Source organism: Schistocerca gregaria, chromosome 5 (assembly GCF_023897955.1).
Source record: "Schistocerca gregaria isolate iqSchGreg1 chromosome 5, iqSchGreg1.2, whole genome shotgun sequence".
Taxonomy (NCBI): Eukaryota; Metazoa; Arthropoda; class Insecta; order Orthoptera; family Acrididae; genus Schistocerca; species Schistocerca gregaria.
In genome coordinates, this window is record NC_064924.1 from 566,658,062 (window position 1) to 566,679,047 (window position 20,986).

At 42.4% G+C, this 20,986-nt stretch overlaps 1 protein-coding gene across 1 annotated transcript in view; it reads left to right on the plus strand.

Moving 5' to 3' along the window:
- Positions 1-20,986, plus strand: part of LOC126272841 (uncharacterized) — a 66,717-nt gene that overhangs the window by 32,372 nt on the left and 13,359 nt on the right. The window contains exons 2-3 of the mRNA XM_049976043.1: positions 1,347-1,449; positions 10,964-11,128. Coding sequence (XP_049832000.1) covers positions 1,347-1,449; positions 10,964-11,128 — 268 coding nt within the window. The remainder of the gene's footprint in view (positions 1-1,346; positions 1,450-10,963; positions 11,129-20,986) is intronic.

The following is a 20,986-nucleotide window of genomic DNA, read 5'->3' on the forward strand; positions in this document are numbered from 1 at the left end:
AGGTTTTCCGTGATGTCCGTAAATCGCTCCAAGCAAAATCTGGGTATTCCTTTGAAAGGGCACGGCTGACTTCCTTCCCCGTCCTTTCCTAAACCGATGAGACCGATGACCTCGCTGTCTGGTCTCCTCCCCCAAAACAACCCAACCCAACCCTCTCGTGGTGATTCCGAGAACTTTTCGAACCACCCTCGTATAGCAGGTCTTTATTTGGCTTCGTATTTGATTATTACATACACATCTGTTCATATGCCAAGAGCCTGATTTTTGTTGTCCGCAAAGTAATGCTTTACATTTACTCATTCTTCTATTCGTTTCTGGACACCCAATGCAAGACAGCTGTAGCTGGAGTGAGTGTTTCTTTATGATTAAATTAATTACGTATTGTTGTAGATTGGTTTGAGTGAAGTCTCCTTCATAACAAGAATACTATATAATACAAAAGTCGTCAGTTCACATTTTAGTAGAATATAGGTACAAACGACGTATAAAAAACTACTCAAATCAGGATACCAAACGGGGACTGACATCTAAAAATTACGTACAATCTGAGGAACATGCCTTCAGTTCCATCTCGCTCAGTACTTGAACACTCAACATATTGCACCAGCTTTGAGCTGCTGTTCGTGATGAGGTCTTCGTAGCCAGCATGGACGGGCACTAGTCTGCCGATTGCAGTCTGGATCTGTAGTGAGACAGTGCTCCATACCAAAGCAAAATGCGCTTTGTTTAACGTAGCAACGCTTCCTCTAACATCTTAAATCCTATTGCTGTATGAATTGCCTACTGTGAAAAATTTGAAAGCATTTTTACAGGAGCGTGTTCGATCTGGTAGTGACTGAAGAGTGCTGTCGCCGACAGTCATAACGAGTACGCGATCATGAGTTGTTATCGAGGCATATGTAACGATATTATTGAGAAATTCAGTTATATTACGAAGTTGAACTATGCCATTACAAACCATGAACACCTAAAATAAATTTACTGGCAGCACGCTTCGGTTATTGATAAACTTCATTTTGATACTACATCGTAAAATATCCACAGTTTACGTTTTCCATCATGAATTATCAGTATACGCCCTGGCCATACTCACATAATTCCTGGCTAATGGAACTCTAAATCATTTTTTACATGTAGAATGCGATTGCTTAATTTCATGGGCGCGATGCCTGAGTATTCTCAAGTGTATTCGTAAACTCTTGCCTTACAGTCAGCACTTTCAGCTATGTTGGGCATCGCACAAGCCATTATAGTATGCCTAGTGCTGTTTGTAGTATCTCACCTAATTTTGACTCTCTCTGTGAGAGATTGGCTGTCCTCATGAAAGTGTTTTCCTTTATTGGCAGGCACTGTCTCAGGCCCAGGCTCATGCGGAAGATTATCTCAAGAAGAAGAAGATATACGAGCTGTTCCATTTCTTCATAGGCCATCTCCTGGTGGAGGAGCCTGGTAAGTGTCATATTAGTTAAAAAATTCATGTTCCAAGATTTTCTTACGTTATCGGAGAAGGCCTGCCTGACAACTCAAAACATGCTTAGGTAGCCTAATGTTTGCTATCGTCAAGAAGTCTTCAATTTTCTGAAACAGATGTAAATGGATTTACATTCACTTATATAACATTTTTTGTTAGGAAATGTGAAATGAAATAATTTCACAGCTTCTGCTTCTTCACCCGTTATTGTTTCCACTTTTGAGAATGCTAAAGTTTTTAGGCCTGTGCATGAGGTACACCATCTGCAGCATGGGCGCTTCTTACTATCATGATTTAGTTTACAGATGGCATTACTGGCTTTTAATTTATGGTGTATTGGTTATGGTAGCTGAAGACTTGTCTCAAAATAAATTGCGTTGCTCACAAAGATAATTTTCGTATTGTGTACTGTTATATCTTTACGTACTCTCAGTGACAGAGTCAACTAATATCGATCTCTCTTAATGGCTCGTGGTCGGCGACAATCTAGTAGAAATTTCTAATTGAAAGTTAACCATTTCACTTGTGTAGCCACACTGGACCCGCATTCGGGAGGTCGACGGCTCAAACACGCATCCGGTCATCCTGATTAGGTTTTTCGTGATTTCCCTAAATCGCTTGTGATAAATCTCGGGATGGTTCCTTGGAAAGGGCACGGCCGCTTCCTTCTCCATCCCTCCCTAATCTGAGCTCGTACTCCGCCTCCAATGACCTCGTTGTCGACGGGAAGTTAAACACTAAGCTCCTCCCCCTCCTTTTGTGCACCTTTCCACACACAGTAATAATACTAATAATAATAATAATAATAATAATAATAATACGGGCTACCTACTCGTGTACGTACATTATTACGTTTATGCCAGTGAGGATAATGCTTCGTTAGTATAGGATGATGATATATAGACCAAAATCACTCATCGACACCAACGTGATTTAAAAGTTCGAGCCGCCTCAACTTTCAAATTTCGCAGTAAACACCTGAGTAAAGGCCAAATGTCAGAAACAAAAGGTTTAAAACAATTTCCTACATGTTTACTGATTTCGTAAATTACTGTATATTTCTTATAGGCCTACATCTTTTCGTTTCCGACATTTTGCAAAACAGAAAAATATCGCTGATGAAAGCAAATATATTTGTGTTGAGAACAGAAGCAGATCAGTGTCATTCCTTCATAATTTATCCGAAAAATTTTAATTACAGCGGTAGCTTTTTATCCCTCTAAGACGTTTACCCTTCGTTTTATAAAGCTAACAACCCCTTCTTAGGACCCTCCGATTGATGTTACTTCTGATGAAGTAACATCGCCATAGTCCCCACACTATATGTCTCGAAATAATACTCTGGAAACAACGTATAACAATTTCTCGTATTAAATTAAAGCATATACATTAGTGTTTTCACAATACATCTCTTCCATACATTTGTCTTACCCCTTTATTAACATCCATCTTTCTTACAAAAATGTTGTGGTATTATCCCCTTTTTAAAATTTTAATGACCTCACGTCTAACATTAAGTAACGTGAAGATGGTAGAGTCCTAGTAACCAGCGACGTATGTTCCCGTAGGACACTGAGTGGAAGGAAATGGGCGGGTCAGTTGAGTTGGTTGCCGCAGACCTCCTGTCTTGGGTATGAGCCACGGTTTTACGTGAAACCATCTATTCAAATATCACGTGAATACATCTGAGTCGATTTGAAACTACGGAAATAATTACCTACATCAACCTCCAACTTCTACCTTAATCGTCATATAATTTTTGTGTAGATCATCAATTATCGAAAGAACAATTTGTGAGCAGTGCCCAGAGACACGCATGTCATTACAATACTGGTGATGAAAGTGGTAGCCACTAACGGAAGTCGAGCTATCTGCTGATTTTTAGCCATGTATTGCAGCCATACAGGCGGTAAGATTCGCAGCCCGACATCGACTCCAACGCGTCAAGACACGTTATCGTGATGTGCTTAGACTAATAGGCCGACGGAATAATAGGGTCCTAATATCAGGTGGTCAGTTTGACCAGACCTCCCAACCAAACCTGCCAGACCTTCCAACCAAACCGGTCGACTTGACTTCCCGCCACTTCTCTCTGTTGATGAGCGCTCTTGTTGTCCCAGAAGCTGAAAATACACTGAGGTGCCAAGATCATGAGATGCACATAAACAGATGGCCGTAGTAGCGCGTGAACAAGATGTAAAAGGGCTGTGCCTTGGTGGAGCTGTCATATGTACTAGGGTGATTAGTGTGAAAACGTTTCGGATGTGATTATGGCCACAAGACGAGATTATCAGACTTTGAACGTGGAATGGTAGTTGGAGCTAGACAATGGGACTTTCCAGGTCGAAAATCGTTGAGGAATTCAATATTCCGAGATCCACAGTGTCAAGATTGTGCCAAGAGTACCAAATTTCAAGCATTACCTCTCACCACAGACAGAGCAATGGCCGACGCCTGTCACTTAACGACCCAGAGCAGCGGCGTTTGCGTAGGCTTATCAGTGCTAAAAGACAAGCAACAGTGCGTGAAATAACCACGGAAATCAAAATGGGATGTACGAAGAATGTATCCGTTAGGACAGTTCGGCGAAATTTGGTATTGATGGGCTATGGCAGCAAACGACCGACGCGAGTGCCTTTGCTGTAGCTAGCACAGGAGGCGGTGTTCGATGGGCAGTGAGCAGTTTTCATCCAGAGCCCTGGGTCGTTTGTTCAGAAGGAGAGGCCGAGGAGTTTTTCCTGCTTTCAGCTGGTAAGCGATGACAGATGCGAGGCACGCACCCTGCAATCTATCTCAACCGATTTTACAGAAACTATTAGGTAAAAACATTTTATTTTTACTTTACTTAGAGCTTTAGCTGTCAGGTTCATGACGATGTGCACATAATTTAGTTAATGGTCATAGTTATTGTGATATTTACGTGAAAGTAAGGCACTACGCGAAATTCGGAAAAGTGTACAATGAAAAACAGAGGTCGCTATGATTTTGCGTTTGGTGCATATTATATAATATGTAATATGTTGTTATGTACGAAATTAAGTTAACGTATTGAATTTTTCTTTAGACCTGGGTAGAGGCACCTGTCTGTCAGCAATCTCGAGAAAATTGATCTGATGTAGCACACTCATTTCCTCTGTAGATTTTCTTGACCGTGAGAGAAATTCATTCTAGTTCGGTCGCCTAGTGTGTAGACTGTTTGCCGTTCCGTCATCACGGACCGTTGCCCGGGGTACACCGTCTTGGAGGTCGTCTACACCTGTTCAGTGGGTGACCTGCTTAGATGTGAACTTGTAATAGCTGCAGTGGCTGTTTCCCTAATCTTTCTCATATTGTTGTTTCCAGTCAATCATTTAATAATATATTTGTAATTCGTTTATTATATTAATTAATAGTATGTGTGCAATTTTACTCTGTAGATGCCATACGCTAAATAAATAAATAAAATAAACTCATTTCCGATCGCGCCGCTCAGCGATAAACCCAGAGTGAAATATCCACAACATTCCTCAAATTACATAAACAGTTTCAGATACGAAAATGAGATTTTGGGAAATGGTAGCACGGAAAGGGGAGAGTATTTTACCATATTGTTATTACATAATACTTCATTATCTACTATGTTACTCCAATAACTAGATATTTTCGGTGAAAAAAGGTAATTTTTAAGGCCCATCGATAACTGGTGAAAAGAGAAATGCTATGGGGTTTTGGAACAAACATAAGTGAAGACATTACACATTTATCTCTTATGGAGGATGTGCTTTCTCATAAGCTATTGACCTTGCTTTTCCTCAGTTTCTGACATAATAAATTAATTAAACCACTGTTTGAGAATTTTCTTGCAATTGTGTTTGGATGACATGTTAGTGAGGGGAGACAATGTAAACTCCACTGTGTTTTGGAAAAAGAAGCAAATTTTGACATTGTAACCAGAGAAATGTGTAGATTTTACTCAAAATTCGCTACTCATGATATTTCTCTGAAGGTTACGAATAGCTAACAGCCAGGCGAAAATAAATCAGTGCATTTTTGGTGGAATTCATTTCAGATACTAACAAAAGCAGAGGTGACAGTAGATCTTCCTGAATAGCCAGCATACAAGTGTCGACGTGGAGGGGTTCCATTTAATATTTACGAAAAAAGTGAGTGTAGTCTTCAGTTTACAACGGCACTTTTTCCCCTCCAGCGCTCGGCATTTCCCCTTCAGCACTCTGAGCGACCTCCTGCCACACCCGCTTTCCCCACGAGTCCGCAGCCGACTGCACATTTAGCGGCCACGGCATTTTGCGGGCTGTGTAACAGCACTAAATTACCTGTATCGCCTCACCTGAGGTTGTGACCATATTGATGGACTCATGAGGATTGGAAAACAGTGGCTGGGTCAGATGAGTTCCAATTGTAGTTGGTAAGAGCTGATTGTAGGGGTCTAGTATGGCGCAGACCCCACGAAGCCATGGACCCAAGTTGTCAAAAGGGTACTGTGCAAGTTGGTTGTAGCTCCTTAAAGGTGTGGGCTATGTTTACATGAAATGAACTGTGGGCTCTGGTCTAACTGTATCGATCATTGACGGCAATGGTTAAATTCGGCTACTTGGAGACTGTTTGCAGCCATTCATGGACTTCAGACTCCATGTTCCCAAACAATGATGAATCTTTTATGGATGACAATATGCCATGTCACTGGGTCACAACTGTTTCTGATAGGTTTTAAGAACATTCTGGACAATTCGAGTGAATGATTTGGCATTCAGATCGCCTGACATAAATCCATGGATCATTTATGGGACATAATCGACATCTCAGTTCGTGCACAAAATCCTATGCTGCTAACATTTATGCAATTACGGATGGTAGTAGAGGCAACATAGCTCAAAATGTCTGCAGGGGGCTTCGAACAATATGTTGAGTCATGCCAAGTTGAGTTGCTGCAGTACGCTGGACAACATTAAAAGGTATCCCTTGAGTTTTGTCACCTCAGTGCCATGCCACCACCTGCAGTGGTATTGGAAGACAGTACTTCATATCTCCACAGTAAATTGCACTACCTTACCTTAAAGTACTTTGAAGTGGCTTCCAATTCTCTTCAATCTTCACCTCTTTTCTCACAAATGTGTTACGTGTTTCAGTGTCTCGTCTTGTGCTATCCATAAAAAATTATTGATCTAATCATATTTTGGATCAACATTATCGATATGACAGATTATACCTACTCTCTTGTTCCACCATAAAACTATGCTTGCCATCTTTTTAAAGATGTTTTTGAGTATAATTTAGCCTCTTCAGATATGGATACTTACAGATATTACTCTAAGTCCTGGTTTGGATGTGCCTATGTTCCTTCACCCAGTCGATTTTTATTTGAATAGCATTTTTGGAAATCTTTCTCCATCCTACAGATGCTTCTTTCCTTAGTTCTCTTTCTAGGGTTCACCTAACAGTATCATTCATTAAGTTAGACGACTCTGTTTTAACGCTGAAAAGCAGTTTCGTTTTCTTGTGGTGTATTGCATCCTAAGTTGAAGATTTTTACTCAAAGCCCTCAAGAGTTGTATTATACATTTGGTCAAATTCATGTTGGCCACGAGCCAAACATACGAGGAACGTTCAATAAGAAATCCAACACACTATTTTCCTCGACCAGTTTCGGTTGAAAAACGCGGAATTTGCTGTGGGACATCGTGGAATATTGCCGCTTCAGTCCCTATAGTTTCATGAGGTTTCCACATGTGGCGGCCCTGTTCGTAGCCTTCAAAATAACGTGTGTAATGGAGCAGAGAACTGTCATCGATATTTTTTCCGGAAAACTAGAGCTTCACAGTTAAACATGGAGACCTGGCAGTGAACAAAACCATGGTGAGTCGTTGGGTGAGGCGTCTGTCATCACCTCAACAACGTCGCGCAAACCTGTCCGGTTTCCCTCATACCAGCCTGCCGCACACAGCTGTGACTCCTGCAATGCTGAAACTTGCCAACACCCTCATTTGAGGTGATCAACGGATCACAGTGACACACCTCGCTCTTCAATTGGAGGTTTCTGTTGGTAGTACTGACACATCGTCCACCAGCCGGGGTCGGGGTACTCGGAGGTGTGTGAACACTGGGTTCCTCGCCGTCTATAGTTGAATTCTTTTATCTTGGCGGTTCGCGCATGTCCACCCAGACGTGGGAGATTGCTGCGTTGCCAGTTGCACGCGCCAAAAGAAGCAGCGCCATAGTATAACATAGTTCGCAAACAGAGGTTTAGGGGGGATCGCGCAGTTTATGAAGTAAAGCCACCACGGCCGCATTAACCCTTTCGCTGCAACAGAGACGTGCTCCCCGCATTCCGCGCTGAGCGCGATTTGGTCATCACTGCACTGCTCGCCTGTGCAGACACTGGTGTTGCGACTGTTTTGACACACTTATCATTCGATTTCACAATAACTATTTGGTCCCAAAATTAGAAAAACCGAAAACTTATTATGATTATAATGAAGAGACAAAACTCTAGAAATTTCAAAAACAAAAAATACATTCAAACGAATCAAATTCATGAAGTAAGACACTTAGATATTGTTTTTAAATAAAGAAAATATTAAACAACGTACAAGTTTTATATATATATATATATATAACTCGGAGCCTCTCGCTTAGCAGCCAAACACCTTAACCATTACGCTAACGCAGCTTGTCATTTAACAGAACTCCTGAAGAACTCTAAAACATCACGCAAAATACTGACAAACACTGTTGGTATGACTATGAATTACTCACGTTTCGTTGCAGCACAACAGGAAATAAACAATTACCACTGTTCTTTCCTACGAAACAGCGGTTCGTGAGAATGATACAAACACTTTTCCTTGCTATCCCCTGAATTAGCAGGCTTATTGCTTGTGTGGTTTAATTAATTAATAGAATATGAAGTAACTGGTATAAAGAAAGCTTTTCCCAAACTTTCTATAAAAGAAAGTCTGCTATCAAGACATTGCTTTTGTTCAATTACGGTAAAAACTCGATTAACCGTCACTCTTTAAACCGTCAGTTTCTGTTAACGTCACTGCTGTTTCTCAATGTTGCCAGTGCATGGAGTGATTTGTCAGTGTCAAATCTCAAGAACGGCTGGAATAAACTTTGGCCCCAACCTAGAGGTGAAGAATCGGAGGAACCTGAGTGTGTGACAGTTGACGAGATGGTCAATTTGTGCAATAATTTACAAATCAGCTCAAATTTGACGTCAGAAGAAGTATCAGAGTGGTTAGAGTGTGACAAAGTGGACGGGGGTTTTCAAATTTTGAGTGATGACGAAATTGTTGCCAGCGTAAGTGCCACCAAAGAAGAAGAAGAAGAAGGGGCTGATGAAGATGAGTGTTCAAACCACGAAGAAAAACAAACTATTAGCCATTCAGAGGCCGAAACAATGCTGTCCAAGTGTATATAATGGTTTGAAAGTCAAGAAGAGGCTAATGCAACGCAGTCACTACTGCTCCGAAAACTACGAAATATTGCCACGGTGAAAGCTCGAACATCAAAAAGGCAGGAGAAATTGACTGACTATTTCCCAGCTAGATAAACTATTTCACCTGTATGTTTATAGTACAGTACAGTACAGTACTGTACATTACGTATTTTGCAACTTTTGTAGCTCCTGTACGGATGTTTTTATCGTGCAATAAATAGTTTTATTTGCTATTACAATCGTGTTTGTTTTCGCTCCGAAATATTATTATGTTACTGTGAGAGTGATATGTGTCTACACATACAAAAATTGATTGAGGTTATGTTTTGGAGAAATATAGTGCTTCTGTTATCCATCTATTCGCTCAACTGTCACGACCACGGCCCCGAAGATAAGATTAATCGAGTTTCCACTGTACTTTATTTATGTCTGAACGTTTCTAAAACTGAAGACACTCGTCCGTGCTCTGCACTGTTGTCGAGCTCTGGCAACGTAGTACACTGTTCATTGGCTGACTGTGTTTTGTGATGTCAGATGCGCAGGCCGAACCTAAACTCGGCCGCCGTCGTAAATGACGCGCACTGTAATAGAAGATCATGAAAGCTTCCATCTCTTTGGCCCATTGAAGGATGCACTCCAACGGAAGCAGTATGTGCGTGATGTGGAGCTTCTGATCCAGCAAGACGTTGGCTCCGACGTCGACCAACACAGTGGTGGCATATGGGCATACAGGCACAGGCCCTCTCAGTAAGATAGCATAAGGCCTACGCATTGAACGGAGATTTTGTTGAAAAATAGGGCTTTGTAGCCGAAAGAGTAGAGAGTAATAGGTGTATTGGAGTCCTGATTAAAAACAACATGCTTTCCGAAAAAAAAGTGTTTCATTACTTATTGAATGCCCCTCATACAAATAGCATATCCCATTTAATACCTACATTCTTAGTAGTGAGTAACACTTATCACCACAATAACATAGCTCACCGAGTTGGCCATGCGGTCTAACGCACGGCTTTCCAGGCGAGAAGGAGAGCATGGTCCCTGGCATGAATCCGCCCGGTGGACTTGTGTCGAGGTCTGGTCACCTAGCCAGTCTGTGGATGGTTTTTAGGCGGTTTTCGATTTGCCACGGCGAATGCGGGCTGGTTCCCCTTATTCCGCCTCAGCTACACTATGTCGGCGATTGCTGCTCAAACAAGTTCTCCACGTAAATCTTCACGTACGCGTACGCCACCATTACTCTACCATGCAGACATAAGGTTTACACTCATCTGGTGTGAGACGTTCCCTGAGGGGGGTGGGGTTCCACTGGGGGCCGGACTGCACAATAAGCCTGGGTTCGGTGTGGGGCAGTGGAGGGGTGAAGTGAACTGCGGTAGCCGTCGCGGGAATGTGGACCACTGTGGCTGAGACAGGGACAGAGCCTCTCCATCGTTTCTAGGCCCCGGTTAACATACAACATATATACAACAAACAATAACATAAATTTTCAATTTTCTTGCAATAAAGGGCATTCAAGATTTTTCTGATGTTCCAACTCAACATGAGGCGGTTAAAACAAAGCCATAACAAGGCTTTTTCAAACTTTAGGTAACTCTTCTCTCATATTCAGCTGGCAATACATTTCAGTAGCATACGGATGTTTCAATCCATGTCATGCATGTATGGCATGTTCTCTTGTGAACTGACACAATAACACAAAAATTATTTGCGTTGATTCATTAAAACAAGTAAACACATTAACCAATTTGTGACATTTTAGAGACGATGCTATGAAAACCTGAAGTCGATATTACATTATAAGCAGTACAGTAACAAAAAGTCTCAAATTTATCGTAGGCCATTTCAGGTGAAGCACAGAAGACCTACTATGGAATGAGAGTGCGTGTACAGTCAGTCTACTGGTGGATCCTGCTACCAGTCCTATGAATAGTATGGTCTGTGGGGACCTGTAGTGATCTCAGCTACGAAGGCTGTACTCTACTGGGAGATTTCTGTATCGAGTAGTTAATAAGCGAGAGTGTCGCGAGGGCTTGTGTGTGGTTGTGTGCCCGCAGAGCAGCCGCTGTCGTTCATCCAGCAGCTGGCGTCGCGGCTGGACGAGTTCCGGAAGGGCCGCGGCCCGCCGCCGCTGCTGTTCGGCCAGCAGCACGTGGAGACGCTGTTCAACACGCTGGACTGCGAGCGCCGCGGCGCGCTCACCGTCGACCAGTTCCGGACAGGTGCGCCTCTGCGGCTTCTCTTCCTCACAAGTTATTCGCCTGAACGCCACACGTGTGTACGGGGATCGTACACTGAAGAGCCAAACATTATAACCACCCTCTCGATAGCTTATCTGGAATGTGGGTATGTGACACCAAATTCCTAAGTGCAGATCACACAATAAATTACGGGCTGGTTGTTTGTTGGTGTGAGGCTGATGCCCGACAACATCTCAGATGTGCTCCGCCAGTTTCAAGCCAGGCGAATCTGGCGACCGAGCCATCAACTATCACGCGCCTCGAACCACTGCAGACGATTCTGGCCTTGTGATGGAAAAGTTATCCTGCTGTAAGATGTCATTGTGGTTGGTTAGACATCAAACAGCTACCACAGGTCTGATGGGAGCCCAGGTGAATGTCCTCCACAGCATAATATTGCACTCAGCAACCTGCGTCCGTAACATGGTGCACATTCACAGCCAGTGATCGCCTGGGCACAGTCGTCGACCCGGAGTAACAAGGAACATGATTTATCCTGCGGTGTATGACTTTGTATACAATGGTAAGGAGAGGAGAGCTAAGAGTGGTGTGGCAACTATGTCGTAGGAAAGCTGGACTAGGGCGGAAATTATTAGCGAACAACTCAACATGGCAAACAGAAGACTTACTTGTATTTCTCCAAGCATAAGAAGACTCATTAGAAATAATGCAATAATAATCAGCTGTCACAATGTCTACAAGAATGAGGCTCCCTAAAATAAGCATGAACGATGATATCATACGAAGAGCTCCAAGTGCAAGTGGGCTGAGTGGCTGGTGCCGGCTATTCTATATCGCGGCAGCATAGAGCACTCGTGTACCGAGCTGCTGGAGGCACGGCTCAGTAGGCATGCTCCATCGGATCCACCAGATCCTGCGCGACCACTATAGACGTCTGACAGAAAGTCGCAATTCCGTTGCCAACTTATAAACGCTGATAGTGTGCTATCGATGCGTAATACCCGAGCAGGCAACACGTTTTCACTCATCGTTGGTCCAATCTAGATGACCCCGTGCCTACTACCGCCGTAACTGACGTTGTCGTTGCATTAACATGGAAACACTGAGGGCTCGTCTCCTGCGGAGCTCCACATTCGACAATATGCGATGAACTGTGTACTCCGAAACACAGATGTATTCCCCAGTAATGTGTACTGTGCGTGTTAAACCAGGCACCTAGAAACGATGGAGAGCACTCACTCGGTGGTTCACAACCCCACAACAGGCCACAGCAGTCCTGCGGGAACGTCTCATACCAGATACCAGACGAGTGTAACCCCAAATATTTGCGTGGTAGAGTAATTATGGTGTACACGTACGTGGAGACAGTATTTGCACAGCAATCACTGAAACAGTGTAACTGAGGTGGAATCAGGGGAACCAGCCCTCATTCGCCGAGGTAGATGGAAAACCACCTTAAAAACCATCCACAGGCTGACTGGCATACCGGAGCTTCACACTAATCCGCCTGCCGGGAACCAGCACGCCCTCCCGCTTGGGAAGCGCCTTAGACCAAACGGCTAGCCGGGTGGGCTCCAGTAATGTACTCGGTCACCAGATCTACCACAGATTACCATCTACAGATGAGGTTCATCTCCTGCCTCCACGTTCTGTGATGAGGCTTGAAGTCCAACTCATTATCGCCCACACGTGGTTTCACCACCATCCAACCACTTTCCATAGACATTCAAGACAGTAGTCCACGAACTGCTAACTCTTTTCGTCATTTCCTAGATGTTCGTTCTGATGCGCTGGGTGATAACGGTCTTCACTGTGTCAGAATCGTTTAGGCCAGTGGGTTCCCTCATTTGTGGCCCTTATTGTCACTATAATGATTCCCCATTCGCTTCTCTTATGCTTTCCTTACCGCCTCACGTACTCGGAACATAATCGGACGGCATTCAACCTTGAGGGGGCCAACTGTCATAATCTTTTAGCTCGTCAGTGTATTTTGCTTTCAAGTAAAGAATATTGTGGTATCGCATTCCATTAACAGCAATAGCTGATAATTGTGATTCATATAATTTGTTTGTTTCCAGGTCACCCATCATCAGAAAGTAAAAATATTCCTTACTTATTTCTTTGCTTCCTGTTCCTCGAACTATAACATATGAGCCAAGTTTTGTCCTGATCTATTATTGTTTTTTTTCCTTCACCTTTTCCTTCTTGTTTCGAAGGGACAATCATACCCCTTTTAATCTAGCTAAGAACGAAACTGAATTTTGGTTAGGTATCAATAGCGAATATAGTACTGTTGATATTATTACCAAATTGTGGTTAACTGTGCTAGAATTGTTTTCACAAGCATACTTATAGCTTTTATTTTTACTTACTTTTATGTCTTTGGGTTTGCGATACTTTATGTAGCTTCTGTCATTAGTTTATTATTTAGCTTGAAGGTATTTTTTAAATAATTTTTACTTTGTGTTTAGGACTGACTATTTTTATTACTTTTATTGGTTTGTTGAATTTTTCAAACTTATGAAGTAGTAGAGCCAGGATTTTTGTTTTATTTTTTGCGGTCGATATTCTTTCCCAAATTTACTTGAGTATTTTAATTTTAATTGCTTAATTAGATTTTCTTATGAATTTAGTATAAGTAATTTGATTTGGCAGTTGATTAAGTAGATTGTTATTAAAATCTGTCCATTTTAAGATCTTCTACTGGACATTTGCGTTTAGTGTACCAGAACTTATTACAAACCTTTTCTGATGATACAATAAATAAATTAGTGTTGTGTAGGTTCCAACATGGTACAAGTGTTTTCATGTGATGATGCTTCAGCGGCGTGCGCTTCAGTTTCATTGCTTGTTTTAAGTATCAAATTCGCACTTAAGCTCACGAGATTGAGGGGTAATGTCTTTGGTTAAACTCGTAACCACCCTTCAGTGTCTTACAGAGTGTGTCTGTGGCACTGCTGATGGTCATACTTCCACCACATGAGGACAGTTAAGCTCACGGATTTTGTTTGGTGCTCCAGAAGGTCAAAGTACAAGATCGGCCTGAGAAAGTGCAGAAAAGGAAATCAACCCTGTGCTTTTCAAATGAACTGCCTCGGCATTCCCCTTAAGAGATTTAGGAAAACCGTTATTGCTGTTCAGTTGGCCTCTGTAGCTGAGTGCAGCTTAGGTGGCTGTTATGCAGAGGGCCAAGGTTCGATTCCCAGTACCGCCAAGGATTTTTCCTCGATGAGAGGAATGGTACGGGGTGCACTTAGCCTTTTGTTGCCAGCTGAGGAGCTACATGAGCGAGTAGTACTACACGGTTTGGGAAGTTTGCAAAACGGTCGTGAGAGCGGAGTGTGGACCACATGCCCCTCCATACTGCATCCGTATGACGCTGCAAGGCAGAGGATGACACGGCGGCCGGTAGGCATCTCTTGGACGTCACTTCTTAGACGAGGAGCTCGTTTTATTGTTTCTATTCAAAAGTAGCAACTGTTTTCACTGTCACCGTTTCTCTTATTCACAATCATCATTAAGGCAAGTAAAACAGTATTCTGTACAAACACACATCCGGCTGAACGTCTCTATAAATCTATGACAAAGTAGATAAAAAAGGAGAAACGCGTACTGCACATCATTTGCGCTTCCTCGCTTCCTCCGTTTGAGTCAGCAGTCCTATCTGATGTATAGGCCTACTGCTACCAACCTTGAAATGCGGGAGGCCACCAGGGTTGGTAATAAGGTATCATAGTTTCCATTGACGTCACAGATCAACTGACCACTGCCTTTCACATCTAGGTCAAAGGGGAACAAGATCAGTAGTGTGAAGGTCCCTTGCAAGTTGAATTATGCCCTGGGTGTAACCTCTAACATTCTTTTAGAGGAGCTGTGATTTTAGTAGGTGAGAACCACCATTTCGAGTCCCAAGCATCGGAGACCAGTTCCCCCAACTGGAAACGCCACCTGCTCAAATCTTGACACGGTAATCATAGCGATTTTATGAATGATTTGTAGACATTCACGTAAATACATCACCATACTGAAAAATTTCCATGAAAGTAAATGTAATATCAGTGACGAAGCCAATTTCCAATTTAAAGGTTTTTGATAACGGGAAATAATAAGATCATACCAAGCCTGTATGGCGATACGTTGAACGAAAGTTGTAACGACAATTTGTTGCATTGTAACCAGATTACATTAGATTAGTTTTTCGTTCCATAGATCCGTGCTGAGCAGATCCTCTTGGATGTGGAACATGTCAATACTTTTTTAAAGCTGAAATAACAATACAAATAGTATGAATATATACATCATTTGTTTCTATTAAAAAACTCGTCAATGGAGTAGAAGGAGTTGCCCACTAGTAAGTCTTTCAGGTTCCTTTTAAACTGATCTTTATTTGTAACTAATGTTTTTTTTATGTTTGCTGGCAAATTATTGAACATGAGTGTTCCTGAGAAGTGGACCCCTTTTTGAACTAAAGTAAGTGCTTTTAAGTGCTTGTTCAGATCATTTTTGTTCCTGGTATTGTACGTGTGAACTAAGCTGTTTGTTGGAAAAAAGAGATATATTATTTAGGACAAATTTCATTAAGGAGTAAATATACTGAGAGACAGCAGTTATTATACCTAGTTCTTTGAAGAGGTTTCTTCAGGACGTCCGTGAATTTACTCCATAAATAATATGTATTACACGATTTTGGACTCTGAAAACTTTTGTTTGACTTGAAGACTTACCCCAAAATGTTATACCGTATGACATTATTGAATGAAAGTAGGCAAAGTATGCAAGCTTTTTCATTTTTAAGTCGCCTATGTCAGATAACACTCGAGTTGCAAATACAGATTTGTTAAGGCATTTCTGCAGTTCTGTGGTGTGCTCCTCTAAACTAAATTTATTATCAAGTTGTAATCCCAGGAATTTAAGACTGTCAACCTCTTCTATCTGCTCTTCTTAATACTTCATGCATATACTGGGTGGAAACCTCTCACAGGTTCTGAATTGCATATAGTGAGTCTTTTTGAAGTTTAATGTCAGTGAGTTGGCTTTAAACCATCTATTAATATCCATGATAATATCATTAGCAGATCTTTCTTGCACTACACTCGACATACTATTTATATGCAATACTTATGTCATCTGCAAACAAAACGAACTCTGCTTCTGGCAGTGTAACTGATGACAGATCATTAATGCACACAAGAAAAAGCAATGGCCCTAAGATGGATCCTTGTGCGACACCACATGTAATTTCTTCCCATTCTGATGATGACTGATGACTTAATTCACTAGTCCGTTGCACTGACACCCTTTGTTTCCTGTTAGCGAGGTATGACTTGAATCATTTTGCAGCACTGCCCGTGACACTATAGAATTCTAATTTATTTAAAAGTATGTTGTGGTTCACACAGTCAAATGCCTTTGACAAATCACAGAAAATACCTGCTGCTTGTCATTTGTTATTTAATGAATTAACTACATTTTCACTGTGAGTGTAAATAGCCTTCTCAATATCAGAAGCCTTCAGAAATCCAATCTGTGCTCTTGGTAATATGTTATTTGCAGTCAGACGGTTGAAAAGCTGCCTGTACATTACTTTTTCTGAAATTTTTGAGAATGCTGGCAAAAGTGAAATCTGTCTGTAGCTTGGTGGTATCTCTTTATCCCCTTTCTTGAATAGAGGCTTAACATCTACATATTTTAGCCAGGAAATATCCCAGTTATAAGTGACTGGTTACACAATTAACTTAGAATTGTACTAAACTCACAAGAACATGCCTTAATTAACTTTGTTGATATTTCATCATAACCACTAGAATGCTTTGTTTTTAAAGATTTTATTATGGAAGTTATTTCTTTTGGTTGACGTGAGTGACATATTCATGTACCTGAAGCTATTTGTACAGGCTAGTTTCAGATATTCAAGGGCATTATTTACTGAACCTGATAGTCCCATTCTATCAGTAACAGATATAAAGTACATGTTAAATAGATTTGCTACACTACACTCATCAGTTGCTAATGTGTCATATACCCTTAATGCTATTTACTCCTGTTCCTTTCTGGTTCTACAAGTCTCCTCTTTCGTTGTATGCCATATTGTTTTTATTTTGTTCCCTGACATTGCTATTTTCTTCTCGTAGTGCATTTGTTTAGATGTCTGAATTACTTTTTTTTAATATTTTACAGTATTCCTTGTATTTAGCTAAATCATCAGCATTGGAGCTGTTCTTGGTTGACAGATACATTTTCCTTTTTGTCTTACAGGAAATCTTTATTCCATGAGTAATCCATGGTTTTATTATAGACTTCTGTTTAATTTGAGTAACTTTTAGAGGAAAACAGTTTTCAAACATGGTACTGACATTGTTCATGAATATGTTATATTTTTCATCCATGTCATCAGCACTATAAACATCTTTCCAGTTCATATCTTTGAGCAGTTTTCTAAAACACTCAATTTTTGGTTGATTGACTACTCTCCTTTACTCAGATTTAGCAGTCTTGATAATCTGCTTAGAATTTACACCTAAAACAAGGAGCTGCACGTCATGTTCTGATAGTCCGTTTATTACAGGTTTTATTATATGATTTTGTTCCTTTGATTTGTCTATAAAAATGTTATCAATGGCTGTACTTGAGAATTTAGTGATCCTAGTTGGAAAGTTTACAGTGTAAGTTAGATTGGAAGACAACATTACTAACTGCAGTAAATGTTTGCTTGAAGATTTCATTGGAAAATATGTATTAAAGTCACCAGCAATCAAAATTGCTTTGTTTCTTCCTGTTAAATAACCCAAAAGAGCTTCTAGATGATTTGTGAATAGATTATAATTCCCTGCTGGAGCTCAGTAAATAGTTACTATTATATAGGATCTGTTATGGAACTCTACTTCTGTTGCACATGCTTCTAGATGCTGCTCTAAACATAATTTATTACTGTCAATGTTCTTGAGTTTATGGGAGTTTTTAAAAAATGTGGCAACTCCTCCTCCATCCATATCTACTCTGCAGAAGTATGAAGCTAGCTTAAATCCTGAAATGTCTAACATATTTATACCACTGGTCACTTGATCTTCAGAGAGGCAGATTATGTCAGTTTGGTTACATGAATTCATTTCATCGATACAAATGAGTAGTTCATCAACTTTATTTCTGAGTCCCGGAATGTTCTGGTGTAATAAAGATAACTGATACTGCATACTAATGGGATTATAACTGCTTTGGCGAAGATGAACGGGCAGTTTCTGATTACTTTCTGTTAAACATTGTTTAAATGGAGGCTGTATGCTAACATCTGACTCCTGTTCATCTGTTTTCTCAAACTGAGTGTGTCTGCCAATCTCTCTTAAAACTCGTTTTCTATCCCCCTTCCCTATCCTAAAAAAGGCATCCCTCTGACACCTGTGACCACTGGTATTTTACCACTTGTGACAGTGTCCCCCCTTAAGTTTTCTGCAATCAAGCCAGACAGTTTTCCCTTCTCTTTCCTATTGAGGTGAAGGCCATGCCTAGTGTAGTCCCACCTATCAATAGCATCCACAGGAATCAAACCAATATGGGACCCTATATCCGTCCTAAGCAGCCACTCCTACAACCAAGTTCACCCTCCCTACGGAAGAGTTCAAATGAAGCCGATCATGGCGTCTCAACACAGACACAAATCCCACACGTGTAAGCTTCGTTGCTGATGCTATCTTCACCAGGTCACTCTCTATGGAATATTCAGAGTCTCTGGCAGTGCTATTTCCCGGACTACCCACTATAACCACGGCATCCTCCTTTGTGAAATCCTTGCATAACGAACCTACATCCTCTGTCACCTGATCCAGATCTTCACTAGGCTTGAAAAAGTTTGTGACCTGGTACTCTGGACCTAGATTTTCCTGTGGTAGTTGGCCAACACCTCTACCATGGGACCTACCTAACAACAGAACTTTCTTTCTGTTTACAAATTTCCCTACCTTTTTTAAGTCCTTGAAAGCTTGTTGTGCCCTTTTTACACCTTCAGCTACATGAGGCTTATCCGATTCTGACTGAGGTAACAGGTCAAATCTACACTCCTGGAAATTGAAATAAGAACACCGTGAATTCATTGTCCCAGGAAGGGGAAACTTTATTGACACATTCCTGGGGTCAGATACATCACATGATCACACTGACACAACCACAGGCACATAGACACAGGCAACAGAGCATGCACAATGTCGGCACTAGTACAGTGTATATACACCTTTCGCAGCAATGCAGGCTGCTATTCTCCCATGGAGACGATCGTAGAGATGCTGGATGTAGTCCTGTGGAATGGCTTGCCATGCCATTTCCACCTGGCGCCTCAGTTGGACCAGCGTTCGTGCTGGACGTGCAGACCGCGTGAGACGACGCTTCATCCAGTCCCAAACATGTTCAATGGGGGACAGATCTGGAGATCTTGCTAGCCAGGGTAGTTGACTTACACCTTCTAGAGCACGTTAGGTGGCACGGGATACATGCGGACGTGCATTGTCCTGTTGGAACAGCAAGTTCCCTAACCGGTCTAGGAATGGTAGAACGATGGGTTCGATGACGGTTTGGATGTACCGTGCACTATTCAGTGTCCCCTCGACGATCACCAGAGGTGTACGGCCAGTGTAGGAGATCGCTCCCCACACCATGATGCCGGGTGTTGGCCCTGTGTGCCTCGGTCGTATGCAGTCCTGATTGTGGCACTCACCTGCACGGCGCCAAACACGCATACGACCATCATTGGCACCAAGGCAGAAGCGACTCTCATCGCTGAAGACGACACGTCTCCATTCGTCCCTCCATTCACGCCTGTCGCGACACCATTGGAGGCGGGCTGCACGATGTTGGGGCGTGAGCGGAAGACGGCCTAACGGTGTGCGGGACCGTAGCCCAGTTTCATGGAGACGGTTGCGAATGGTCCTCGCCGATACCCCAGGAGCAACAGTGTCCCTAATTTGCTGGGAAGTGGCGGTGCGGTCCCCTACGGCACTGGGTAGGATCCTACGGTCTTGGCGTGCATCCGTGCGTCGCTGCGGTCCGGTCCCAGGTCGACGGGCACGTGCACCTTCCGCCGACCACTGGCGACAACATCGATGTACTGTGGAGACCTCACGCCCCACGTGTTGAGCAATTCGGCGGTACGTCCACCCGGCCTCCCGCATGCCCACTATACGCCCTCGCTCGAAGTCCGTCAACTGCACATACGGTTCACGTCCGCGCTGTCGCGGCATGCTACCAGTGTTAAAGACTGCGATGGAGCTCCGTATGCCACGGCAAACTGGCTGACACTGACGGCGGCGGTGCACAAATCTGCGCAGCTAGCGCCATTCGACGGCGAACACCGCGGTCCCTGGTGTGTCCGCTGTGCCGTGCGTGTGATCATTGCTTGTACAGCCTTCTCGCAGTGTCCGGAGCAAGTATGGTGGGTCTGACACACCGGTGTCAATGTGTTCTTTTTTCCATTTCCAGGAGTGTATTTTCAGGATTTATGACAAAGCTGTCTGATGCTCTCTTTTGCCTGTTCCCCCTATTACCTGTTGCCAGTTCCCACCTCTGTTCACCCTTCTCCCTCTTTAACCTGTCCAGATCCTCCCTTGCCTTGTCCAAGTCAGCTTGAAGAGCTGCAATTTTCCTTTCCTGTTCCAGTATTTTCCTATCTCTACTGCTCTACTGCAGATCCTACAATACCACTGGTGAGCCTCATTTACGTCCCCATTTCCTACGCCACTACTTTCGCACCAATGAAAGAAACTACAGCACCCATCACACCACAGCCCGGAACTAACGATCCTACGGCATGTCACACACTTCTCATTCATGGTAAAAACAGAAATCGTATAAACTGATTTAAGTACTGACTAAAACGTAAACAAAGGACCCTAGAAA